General features: G+C 39.9%; 1 protein-coding gene across 10 annotated transcripts in view; it reads left to right on the forward strand.

Annotated features, from left to right (window-relative positions):
- Positions 1-12189, forward strand: part of ADAM23 (ADAM metallopeptidase domain 23) — a 181748-nt gene that overhangs the window by 129605 nt on the left and 39954 nt on the right. For 9 of the 10 annotated variants that reach the window (XR_012664448.1, XR_012664449.1, XR_012664450.1 and 6 more), the window contains exons 16-20: positions 793-864; positions 2336-2422; positions 4165-4245; positions 9694-9744; positions 10679-10742. Coding sequence is in view for 7 of the 10 variants with exons in the window: in XM_075118099.1 (XP_074974200.1) it covers positions 793-864; positions 2336-2422; positions 4165-4245; positions 9694-9744; positions 10679-10742 (355 nt within the window). In the remaining 3 variants the exon portion in view is untranslated. The remainder of the gene's footprint in view (positions 1-792; positions 865-2335; positions 2423-4164; positions 4246-9693; positions 9745-10678; positions 10743-12189) is intronic. The other variant, XM_075118101.1, reaches the window with a different exon arrangement.

A 12189-nucleotide genomic window follows, 5' to 3' on the forward strand; every position in this document is an offset into this window, starting at 1 on the left:
CTTCAGCCCACAGCGGCTGGGAGCTGCAGGGTACCCACACCTCCCAGAGTGGCAGGGGTCTTGGAACTCCCTAGTCTCCATGGGCATGGGGGTCCCCCTTGCTCCCCAGTCCCCACAGGTGGTGGGGGATACTCAGAAGCTCCCCAGACTCTGCTGCTGGCAAGGGACCCCTGAAGCTTCCCAGCCACCACCGGTGGGGGACCCCGGCAGCTCCCCAGCCACCACCACCACCAGCAGTGGGGGAACCCCCAGAGCTTCCCAGCTTCCAGGGTTGGGGGGACCCCCCGGAGCTCCCCAGTCCTCACGGGTGGCGGGAGATCCCTGGAAGCTCCCCAGCCTGGGGGAGGGGAATCCCCCAGAGCTCCCCAGTGCCCGTGCAGTGGGGAATCTCCTGCAGCTCCACAGCCACCGCAGGCTGGGGTCCCTTCTAGCTCCCAGCCACAGCAGGGCAGGACTCTTTCCCTGGACTCTTTCTCTCCCCATTTTGTCATGGTTATTTTTAGTAAAAGTCAGTGCCAGGTCAAGGCCAGATTGTTCACAGCTGCTCCCCAATTAGCACAGGAAAGGATACAAGTAGCCCACACACCTTGTGCTCCTGAACAATTGGCCAGCTAGCTGCACAAGGGGCTGCATTGCTACTTGCACTCCCTGAGGAGTAGCTCTGGGTGTCCTCTCTCTGAAGTGGTGTCTTAGAAGCACTGTGATGAGGGTTTGTTCCTTAAAGACATAGTTGAGTCAGTTGCTAGCTTCCATCATTTTTCACAATGGTTTTATTCTTTGTGTGTCTCTCAGTTGTTTGAAACTCCCGAATGTGGAAATGGATATGTAGAAGCAGGAGAAGAATGTGATTGTGGTTTCCGAATGGTAAGTTTAAAATGTTCCGTGTTAGTCTGTATTTGCAAAAAGAAAAGGAGTACTTGTGGCACCTTAGAGACTAACCAATTTATTTGAGCATAAGCTTTCGTAAGCTACAGCTCACCTCACGAAAGCTTATGCTCAAATAAATTGGTTAGTCTCTAAGGTGCCATAAGTACTCCTTTTCTTTTTAAAATGTTCTTATGCACTGTTCTTGCAGCCCCTTCTCAGATTAATGTATTGAGCAAAAGTTTTATATGGATGTTAAAAATGGAAAAAGAAAGAATTTTGTATTGAATTTACGCTGCCTGTCTTATGGGACAACTTTGATCAGAGAATTGTATTAGTCAACTTTCTGTAAAAGAGGAAGAATATGTTCCCTAACGAGAAAATATTTGTTTCTGCTACACTGTGTTATGCTCAGTCTTACAAATACAGAAAAAACCTGTTGCCTTTCCTATTTTCCCATCCCACTCCACCCCACACTTGCCTCAGGAAAGTGCCTCTTAAAGGTAATGTGGAACTGGCTGAACCCTGTGAGCAGCGGGGACCATGATGATGGGGCCTGGGTAAAACAACATTACACCATGTATAAGTGCGCAAGGAAAGAGGAGCAATAAGCTAGAGCAGGGCAGAGTGGCATGCAGCTTCAGACAGAAGAGAGAACTCCTCCTCCTTGCCTCTTATCTCACCTTGTTCTGGGTATGGACGTAGATATGGAGGGATTTTGGCTCTGGCCCTGAGACAGAGAAATTATGAAAGAGAGGGAAAGAAGGGAGTTATATAAAGATCAAGCTGACATAGAATAAAGGGGTTGGTAAGGTTCCCACTTGAGCTTGGTAATTATACTTCAAGGTCTCTGTTCATTCTCACTTGTAGTGAACTCTCTCTCTTAGTGCTTCAGGAACAGAACATGTTCCCAAAGCTTTGTCATCTGGGGCTGCACACATGCACCCTCTATCTGTATTGAATGTTCAGTGCCTAAGACTATATTAGGTAGTGCAGCCTCAGTTCCTTCTCTTCCACTCCAAAGTGCATTCAGGGAGCCTTTAGCTTTGTCCAAGTCTGCACCTGCAGATCTTTATTTAGGCTCCTTTAGTTCTTTTGTAAATAATTGTATATATAGTTAGTTCTCTTAGGGGTTTTCCTTAGTGCGTGCAAACTGCCTCAATAGCTTACATTGGCATGGAGTCCATGGTGGAACCTCATCCTCAGACAGGTTTGAGAAGATATGCACTGTCTCTTTTAATAGTCCCAAATCCAGGATTTGGTTGCTGCTATAGAATTCTTTACACTGGTCTCCCTGCTAGTTTGATGTTTAAATAGTGTAAAGGATTCTTTCATCTAGTTTATTTTCTAATCAATACAGGAGTGAATCCTTTCCCTGATCATGGTATACAGGATGGTGTGTTTGGATGGTTGAGAAGGACAAAATGCCCAGAGTGGAAGATTCATAGATCACTTAATGTATTTTCTTTAGGAATGCTATGAAAACTGCTGTAAAAAGTGCTCTCTCTCTAATGGAGCTCACTGTAGTGATGGACCCTGCTGTAACACATCCTGTCTTGTGAGTCTTCTTATAGCATTTCTTTCTATTTTCTCTCTGTCTTCCCTAGAACTAATGTCTAACCTGATACAGGTCAAACACTGGGTGACAGTGGGGGGAAATAGGCCACATATACTGAATCAAAATGTTTTTAAGGAACATAACATGATTACCTGCAGACAATGTGGCAGTAGATGGGGATTATGTGTATGTTGCTATTGTTAATGCACACAGTGTTATACCATACATCTGGATTTGATTAATTCCACCTCCACGACATCTATGACCAATCTTGGGAGTTAAAGATTTTAATCCAAATTTTCAAAATATTGTGCTGGTTTGGGTCACAAAACTTTCATTGACTTTGATATGGTTCATATATCTGATACCTTGATCAATACTTTGAAAATGTTATTGAGATTAATGTTAAAACCAGATTACATTTATTTATCTATTTACTTATATGGTTGAAAGTAAATGTGTTATGGGTAGAGTGATTTTTAAGCTGCTTGGTGTTTTGGGTGCAATGATCTAATAGTATGTAAAGTTGTAATGTGCATTTCTCTTCTTCAGTGGCAAGTAATTGAATTTATACTTTTGGTAGCATTACTTGTCATCCAGCTGAAATCTCTGGAAGCCACGCAGTATGATAAATACTAATAGTTGCTACAAAAGGTAGTGAAGGCTTTCTTCTCTGATATAGTTTGCCAATAGCAGATATTGAAGGGCATACTAAGCAGCCTCTCACTTGATTTTTCATTTTTAAATATTGTGATTTGTGGTCCAAAATTCTGGATTGCAAGTACTTTAGAAAAAAAATAATTTAGATGCTGGTCTCATTGTGATAATATTGGGCCACACTCTGGTATCCTGTTATTTCATACACAGGATTTCAAATGAAGTCAGTGGGAGTCTTGTGCATAGCTTATGACAGGATATGGTGAATTATTAGTATATCTGGGAAATGTTATTAGAGACAGAGCAAAGATGAGAATTCCTAAAGGATGTGTCTTAAACTGTTCCATGAGAACTAGGTCTCTGAACATCACAGGACTATAACCTGCCTTTTGACTTGGGGCAGTAATTTCTCAGATAACTATCTAAATGTAATTAAAAGAAACAGGATGAGACTGGGTTGAGATATAGTATCTTTGTTGGTAAACATTAACAATATTTTTTTTACTGTCTCATGCTTCTGGGCTTTATTTTAGCCCCATTAAATTAAACATACACCTAATCTGTATAATGTAGAAGCAGATGTGCTGTTGATAAACCAATGGATGGGTGGGTTGGTTGTTTTGTTTAAAGTCTCAATATTTTCTCGGCAGAAATAAATCTGTATGGTTTTTCCTATACACATAGTGTCTTAATGGTATGAAAAATATTTCTAGCAGAGATGTATCACAAAAGAATACTTTTCAGATTACTGATGTGCACCACTTTCAGTTGAACCAGAAGCTAGCAGTGGGTTTTTTGCTGTTCCTAGATAATTCAGCATTTCTTGAATGTGTGTGTGTGTGTACACAAGTATTACAAAATGTAGGTTCCTGAGTTAGTCATACACTATTTCTGTACCAAAAGCTTCCTCTGGATATGTTTTGTTCTCTCTGTTATTCTGTGGGCAAGACTCAAAGGATGTTGATACTGAGACTCATTTGAAAATTGAGAAGTATGGCTTTGAAACATGAGCAATATTTCTAAACAAGAATCCAGAATATGCCATTATATAATCTCAGTTCTAATGAATGGTCTCTGTTTTCTAGTTTTTCCCACGAGGCTATGACTGTCGATATGCAGTGAATGAGTGTGATATTACAGAGTACTGTACTGGCGACTCTGGTCAGGTATGTATACCTAAGCTCTCTGCATACTCTATTCAATTTCATAATCTTTTTATCCCAGTTAAATATATTGAGTAACAAGCTGATACTACATTGGCTCAAAATGACCAGTTCCCTCATTAGCTGTAAATATTAAAAATGTATTTTGATTGAAGTGTCTTTGAAGAAGGTTTTTGTTCTAGTGATTAGCAAATGGCTGCTCTCAATTATTTAATAAACATAAACTCTGTTACAAAAAGAGAAAGGAAAACTCATAAAACAATGTGAAGAGTGAATGACACAAACCCCAGCAAAATATCTAAAACTGATAAACAGGTTATTGGCAATAAGCACTTATTATAGATGCAGTGTAGGTATACACATGTTAGCAGAAAGCAAAGCAATCCTTTAAGAAAAGAAAAAGGAAAGAAAACAAATATAGTATAAAATAAGGAAAGGAAAATAAAACCTGTTTATGTGCTGTGCTGAATGATTTGTTTCAGAACATTACTTATCAAAAGAAATAACAGCAGAGAGACTAAGTCTGCCTTTACTCAAACCCCATTGGGATTCCCTGGAGTTTTGTGAGGGCACAACTTAGCAAAAGTATCAAAGAAAAGGTATGCATGTAAAGCTATATTTCATTCTACCCACAATGGAGCCTTGACATTTCATGTATTGACTCATCTCCTTAATTTCCATTAAGTACACGCAATAAGAGTAGAATTTAACATGGTACTTCAAGGTTTATCAGGCAATTAAAGCCATTAGCTGTTCGTACCAGTATAGTCAGTATGCTGTTTGTGATTTTGGTGTGGGCTACTTAAACTGTACATGATTCAAAGGGAATCCTAGAGGCTTTGGCTATAGGAATCTTGGCTGAAAACTAAAGAAAAGATGAAACTTTTATTCTTTACTGATTAATGTATTTATCTTAAGAGCAAGCATTACAATTTCTGTTTAACAAAGAGCCAGAATTTCTCTGTAGTGGAGAATGAAAGCTGTCCTATCCTAGAGCACTTCTAGATATGTAGATAGAACAGTGTGCTCAATTTCTTCTCCCTCTCTCCCCACACATACTTGCAGTGAGCAACAAGAAAATAACAGAATAATGCCCTAGCCATCTGGCATTTATACTGGCTCCCAAAACAAGTAAGATTATATCTGGACCTGCAGAATGCAAAAGTGGAAAGGTATTGTAGGCTAATCAGGGAACTGCAAGGATCTGAATACAAAGACTGCACAAGATTAGTGCTGTCAACAGTGGTATCTCCAGAGTTTGTGGGAAGGGAGTTGGGCAATGCCCACATCCCCATCTATCCCTCAGAGCTAATGAGTGCATAGTAGAGCTGAAATACCAGCCGCCTCTTATCAGGTGGAAGAAGTTAGTTTCAAAGAAAGGGTAGGGGAAAGAGTTTTGATCAGAGACTGTGGTTCATGAGAAAACTCCCTCCCCCATGTTTGTTTCTCTCCCCCTCTATATAGACTCTGTGTCCTCCCCATTTCCACCATGTTGTGTCTTTCTCCCATCCCATCCTTCATTGGTTCCTTGCTCGTGCTTCCTTTGATTAACAAAAATAGCAGTATGAAAGTAACTAATATCCTCTCTGACAACTAGTCTTTTTAGTTGCACTTATACTCTGCTTCTTCTACCAGTCGTATTAGAGTAAGCAGCAACAGAAAGAGTAGGTGGTTGGTGTTTGCATACTAAGGTAATGGGTGTTACAGAAAAACCTTAAAACCACCTTCCTATCCTCACTTAAGAGGACATAGCAGGAATATCATGATGTTCTTTGGCACCCCAAATGTGTGCACCAAACAAAGAAGGATCCAAATCCAATTTAAAATAATTTTAGATCCAGTTCTACTACACACACACACTTTGAATAGTATCTTACTCTGCAAGTAGGTCCATTGTTTCCAGTGGATGTACTTGCACAGTAACTCGTCATTATCCTCCTTGACCTATCAGCTGCCATTAATGCCATCCGCCACACTCTTCTTGAAATCTGGTCATCTGTTGGCTTTCATGACTGTCCTCACATGGTTCTCCCACTGACTGTTAGATCACTCCTTTAGTGTCTAGTTCAGTGGGTCTGCCTCCCTCTCTCTCCCTCTTTCTGTGGGGGGATCCTCTGGTTTGCATCCTTGGCCCCCTCCTCTTCTCCCTATCCACCCTATCTCTGGGCAAACTTATCTGTAAACATGACTTTGACTACCATCTTTATGATAATGACGACTCAGAGTCTGCCTCTCTACTTTGGACCTCTTGCCCTACAATTAGATTAAAATCTTGGCCTGGCTTTCTCTTTGTGGGTATCCAGTCATCAGCTGAAACTACTGGCCGAAACAAAGCTTTTAACTTTTCTCTGAAGCCCTTTCCTTTCTCTATCATTGTGGACTTTCACCTTGTCTCTTGGTTTCATTTTTCATTTGGGCCTCTTTCTCATTTGGCCCTGTTGCCTGCGGCCTCAAGTTAATTCAACATGCTATTCCTAAGATCATCTTCCTGGCTTGTCACTTGGACTCCTTTACCACCCTTTTTAAGTCCTTTTATTGGCTCCCCCTCTTCCATCACATCTAATATAAATTTCTTATCCTAACTTTCCACTGTTTAGTCATGCCCTGTCTATCCATCCTACTATCTCCTGCCTTCTCTTTCCCAGTGATTCCAGCCTTGATTGCCCTCTTGTCTGCTTTTCCCACAAGCACCTTTGCACTTTCTTCCCTGCCACCACCTTGCCTGGGAAAAGCTCCCAGTCAAAATCCTTAATCACCACATTATCCTTCTTCAAGCCCCCTCTCAAAGCTCACCCTGCCACAATGTATAAAGCAAACTGCCATTTGGCAATTGTGATTATTGCTAATATATGGCGAAGATTTGTGCTCACATTGCTGGTCTGCACGTGAAAATTAATCCAAAATAAGATAGGAAGTGAATTTAAAGTGGATTGACACTTCCAAAGCTTTAGAAGTGGATTAAGCTAATTTGGAATAAGGCATTCTTATTTCAGAATAAGAGTGTCCACACATCGAGTTAGTCAGGAATAGTTACCTCAGAATAATTTCCCATGTAGATAAGCCCTAAATCTGTATTAAAACATCCAGTTATTTTTTGTTACCCCATTCTCCTCCTAGTCTGCCTGTTTGTCTCATCCACCTATTATGCCTGTCTCTCAGACTAAGCTCTGCAGGATAGAGACTGTTAATTTGTATATTTTTGTATAATGATTTATTCAATGGGGCCCTGGCACAGTTGAGGCATGTAGGCACTGCCACGATATATATGTTAAACAATAATACTAATAAAGTAAGATACTATTTAATATGAGTCAGTGTGGCAGAATTGTGATCTAAGTTTATGGCAGCTGGTGTAAATGAAAAAAAAATCAAATAACATGAGAAAAAGGAGAGCCCTGAAAAATTAATCTAACAGCATAAATAGATTGATGGCCAAAAATAAAGCTCAAGCAAGAAGAATGCTGTCATAGTCCAACTAAGAAACTATGTGCATTTAGTAGCAGAAATGGTTAAAAATCCTGCACCTTTTAGAAAAGTTAAGTAAAAAAGGCAAATATGAACGATTAAACCAGTATGAGAAATAGAAGGAAAATGACGTTTTAAAAAATGGACTCCCAAATTTTTCACCACAGACACTGAATAAATAGATACATCGTTAAAAGAGGTTAGTCAAAATGTAGCATCTGAGAAAAGTTAAATATGGACAAAACTGAAGCTTTGTTTCTTAAGAAAGTTGTGAGCCATTCAGTTTGTGATGTTTGGAAGACATTGCTGAGTGCGCCTGCAAATATATAAATGGGTAATGTCATCCTCTTTATGCCCCAAATGTCACCTATTTTAAAATTGTTCTCCTTCAAGTGATTGTCCTTATGGCCGTCCCAGTGATGGTATGTATACACCTCATGTGAGGAAGAGCAGAACGCGTGTCAGTGGAATGTGTATATAGACAGTCGTTCAACAGAGAAAGGAAAGTTAATTACTGTATACAGTAACTGGAGTTCTTTGAGATGTTTATCCATATGCATGTTCCACAATCTGCGCTTCCAGCTTCTCTACATCAGAGTCCTCTTATATGGGATTCTGCAGTCAGAAGGAACCAAATGGCAGTGGGCATGCCTTGCCCTTATATGCTTTTGCAGAAAAGCATGAGGACTGCAGAGTGCACGCATGCCCTATGGGTACTGCTGGCCCCAAAGACTTGGATCTCCACTTCTTGAGGTGCATGCATAGCCTCAGCGAAATGTGCATATGGACAACACATTTTGAAGAAGTCCAGTTACTGTACAAATGTTCTCTACACCAGAAAAATCTTTTGTGCTATTTTTAACAAATCCACCATTCTGTTATCAAAAACATTAAAGAGGAAAAGCTATTTGCCCCTAGTTTTTAATTGATTATACAAAATTACTGTAACGTACTTTTTGTGGACACTTGTTGCTCTGTAGCAACTATATCTAACAAATACTTGCAGACAAAAAAATGAACTTCATGACAATTTAGTGCAGTGGTCCCCAACCTTTCTGTGGGAATAGCATCTTCCTATTTCCAGAAGACTGGGGCGGCAGCCAGACCCCCTGCTGCTGAAATGCCGCCGAGAAGCGGCAACGCTTCTCGGCGGCATTTCGGCGGGTGGTTCTCGGGTGGCTGTGCTCAGCAGCGGCATTTCGGCAGTGCAGTGTCCTGTGGGCGCACACAACTGCCCCGGCAGGCGCCGTTGCACCTGTGGGCACCGTGTTGGGGACCCCTGATTTAGTGCATAGCCATTTCTGTTGATGTCTCCAACAATGTCATAAAATCAGTAAACAGAAAAACCAAAATAGGCAGTTAGATTTGGGCTAGTTGTCTTGTGACAATGCACAATCACTGCCAATGCACAATCACTGCCAATTGGCAGATCCCAGGAGCTGGTCCCAGTAAGGGTTAAGTGTCTGTCTGGTTCTTTCTTTGTTTCATTCTGTTCCCTCTTGGTTTGAGTTTCACTGTCAAATAGCATTGTGATATTTCTTAAATGGCTGTGTGATGTGACTTGTGTAACCTTTGTCTTCCTTCCTCCCTGTTTCCATGTATTGTTCTCTCATTTCTGTAGGTAGTGTGAACTCTTCGGTACATTTACTGTATCATTTTAATTTGTTTGTAAAGCACCTACCACATTTTGGATACTATATAAACATAATAAGCCTTCTCCATTCTTTTTTTTCTTTGAATTTTATACGCCACAATCATATATCCTATTAGTCTATTTTCTAATAAATATAAACCTAATTTTTCTGGCTTCTTACACAGTAATTATAACCCTTGGGGCCCTTTGTCATCTTTAGTGCTATCTTCTGTTGCACAGTTCCTCTGCATGTATTTTATGCCAACTATTTGTTTTTAAATAATTTATTGTTTATTGTCCTACAACTCCAAATGTTATAATTTGATCAAGAATTTTTATCTTTTGGTGTTCAGTGCCCATCAAATCTTCATAAACAAGATGGATATGCTTGTGATTCTAATCAGGTATGTAACATTTTTAAACCTTTGCAAATCAATGAATAATGAATCCAGTGTAAATTTTCATTTCTTAACTCACTTTTCTTCCTTATTTTTTCATACATTCAGTCGTCTCAGTTTATTCATCCTAAGGGTTTGTCAAACTTCGTGCAGACAAACAGAGCACCTATTAAATTTGAGTCTATCATCCATCCCTCTCTCCCTGCAGTTCTTCAATGTTTTGTTCAGCCTTCTGGGGGCCATTGTGTAGACCTAGGGACTGATCTAGTCTCTCACTTTCTTGGCTAAAGTTGAGGCATATTACTTGTAGCAGTGTAAAAAAACTTGCACTGATGTTGCCTGTGCTGTCCATGCTCTGTTTTTAACATTGAGAATTTCAGTTTTACATGCAGTCAGTTTGGTCCTTTTCAGATCACTTTAAAAAAATTCAGCTTTCTCCACTGATTTTTATTTCTGGCCAGCAGGCAGTTTGCAGAAAATAGAAATACAAGATTGATGAGGATCAGTGGGCACCCAAATGTACAGGTTTATATTTTAATATAACTCTGCAGTGATTTACTGGTGTTAGTTCCATCGAAGTTAATAGAAATGAAGGGCCAATTCTTTCATTAGTTTGCATCTTATGCAGGCCTTTACACCTTGCAAAGTGGATGTATAATGCTGTCGCTAGTGTGGGTGATTTGGCAGCATTTTCAGTGCTCGGTGGCTAGTTTAAATGACAACATGAAGTGCAGTAGAGAATCAGGCCCTCAGCATATAAAGGTACTTTCCACTCCCCCCCATCCCAACACAAACATTGAGGAGAGTATATCCCCATGTATAAACTATAATAATCAAAATGAAAGAGAACTTGTAAAGACAGCTGAAGGACAACATTTGGTTTTAAAAAGAACGTAATATGTTCAGTTTCCCTTCACTAATTTGTTGTATTTTTGTTTAGGGACGTTGCTATAATGGAGAATGCAAGACAAGAGACAATCAGTGCAAATACATTTGGGGAATTAGTAGGTTGACGTTGCCTACCTTAAATATATTTTATTCATATGTATTCTTTAGTTTGTATTATTAGTATTTCCACCTACTGTACTTTCCTCCTTCAGTTAAAAGTTTCCACCGTAGAGCAGAGAAAAAATGTCTGTTGAGATAATATGGGTGACTTGTGATGTCATTTGGTATTTGGGTGCTGTGATATGTTGAGAATCAGGTGGTGATAATTTGCTGTGCTTGTAGATATAGGTAAGGTGAGCAGCATATACTGCAGCTAACTCAGGCCGAAACTCACCAGAAAATATAAAACTAAATTCTACAGGCACGTTAGGTTAATATTTTTGAATAAATATATTTTTTGTCTTCAGAATATTTGTTAATATACCTTAATATAAATGTGTGTGTTTAAAAACTAAATCACACAGATAACTATCAATTCCATCGTCTTCAGGTGAGACATGCACTGGATAATGATTTTGAGCATAAGACAGGAGAACTGAACTACCAGTTTTCAGAGTAGCAGCCGTGTTAGTCTGTATTCGCAAAAAGAAAAGGAGGACTTGTGGCACCTTAGAGACTAACAGATTTATTAGAGCATAAGCTTTCGTGAGCTACAGCAATGCATCCCATGAAGTGAGCTGTAGCTCAGGAAAGCTTATGCTCAAATAAATTTGTTAAGTCTCTAAGGTGCCACAAGTCCTCCTTTTCTTTTTGTGAACTACCAGTGTGTCCCAGTCTGTTGCACTCATGCCATTGTGATGTTTGTGTGTGCCAAATTCATCCCAGTTTAAGTGATTGTGGGGGGGGTGTGGTCTGTGAGAGAGAAAAGAATGTTCCTACCCATTGTGGCGTTAGGAGATTTCCACCTTTTCCTGTCTGTCACAAGCAGCACAAGGTATAGTGCATTTAATGCAGAGCACAATGGGGACAGTAGGTTTAGTGGACTCCTGATACCTTTCCCTCAGCTCGGGGGCAGTACAGTACGTTTTTTTTCTCTAACTCTAAGGTTATATTTTAATTTAAATTATTGAGATTGTCTTTTCTGTGTAAGTGCCTGTGCTGTAACTAATACTTTGTATTTAGTGGTTACTCTTGTTTCATTCTAAATAATGGAGATACTATTTATTTTTAATGAAAGAAAGCCTAAAGGGCTTGTTAATGAGAAATTTTATATAAACTCCATGAGTCTGGAAGGATGTTTATTGGTCCACCCCCAAGCACAGAAAAGTCACATCGCAGACCAAATTCTGAGAACATCTTTTCAGGCTCTGCCTTTGTTCTCTCTTTACTTTCCTCTCTTTCAACCATTTGCCATTATTGTTTGCTCTGCCTCCACACAGCCAGCTTGCTGCTCCTGCCTTTTTCGGTAGGTGAGACTCTGAAAAGGTTTATTCTTAGCGCAAGCATACTAATGTGTGGAAACCCAAAAAGACTAAAGAGAAGAAAGGTGGAAAATGTTCTAGA

The sequence above is a fragment of the Caretta caretta genome, chromosome 11, assembly GCF_965140235.1.
Source record: "Caretta caretta isolate rCarCar2 chromosome 11, rCarCar1.hap1, whole genome shotgun sequence".
Classification (NCBI taxonomy): domain Eukaryota; kingdom Metazoa; phylum Chordata; order Testudines; family Cheloniidae; genus Caretta; species Caretta caretta.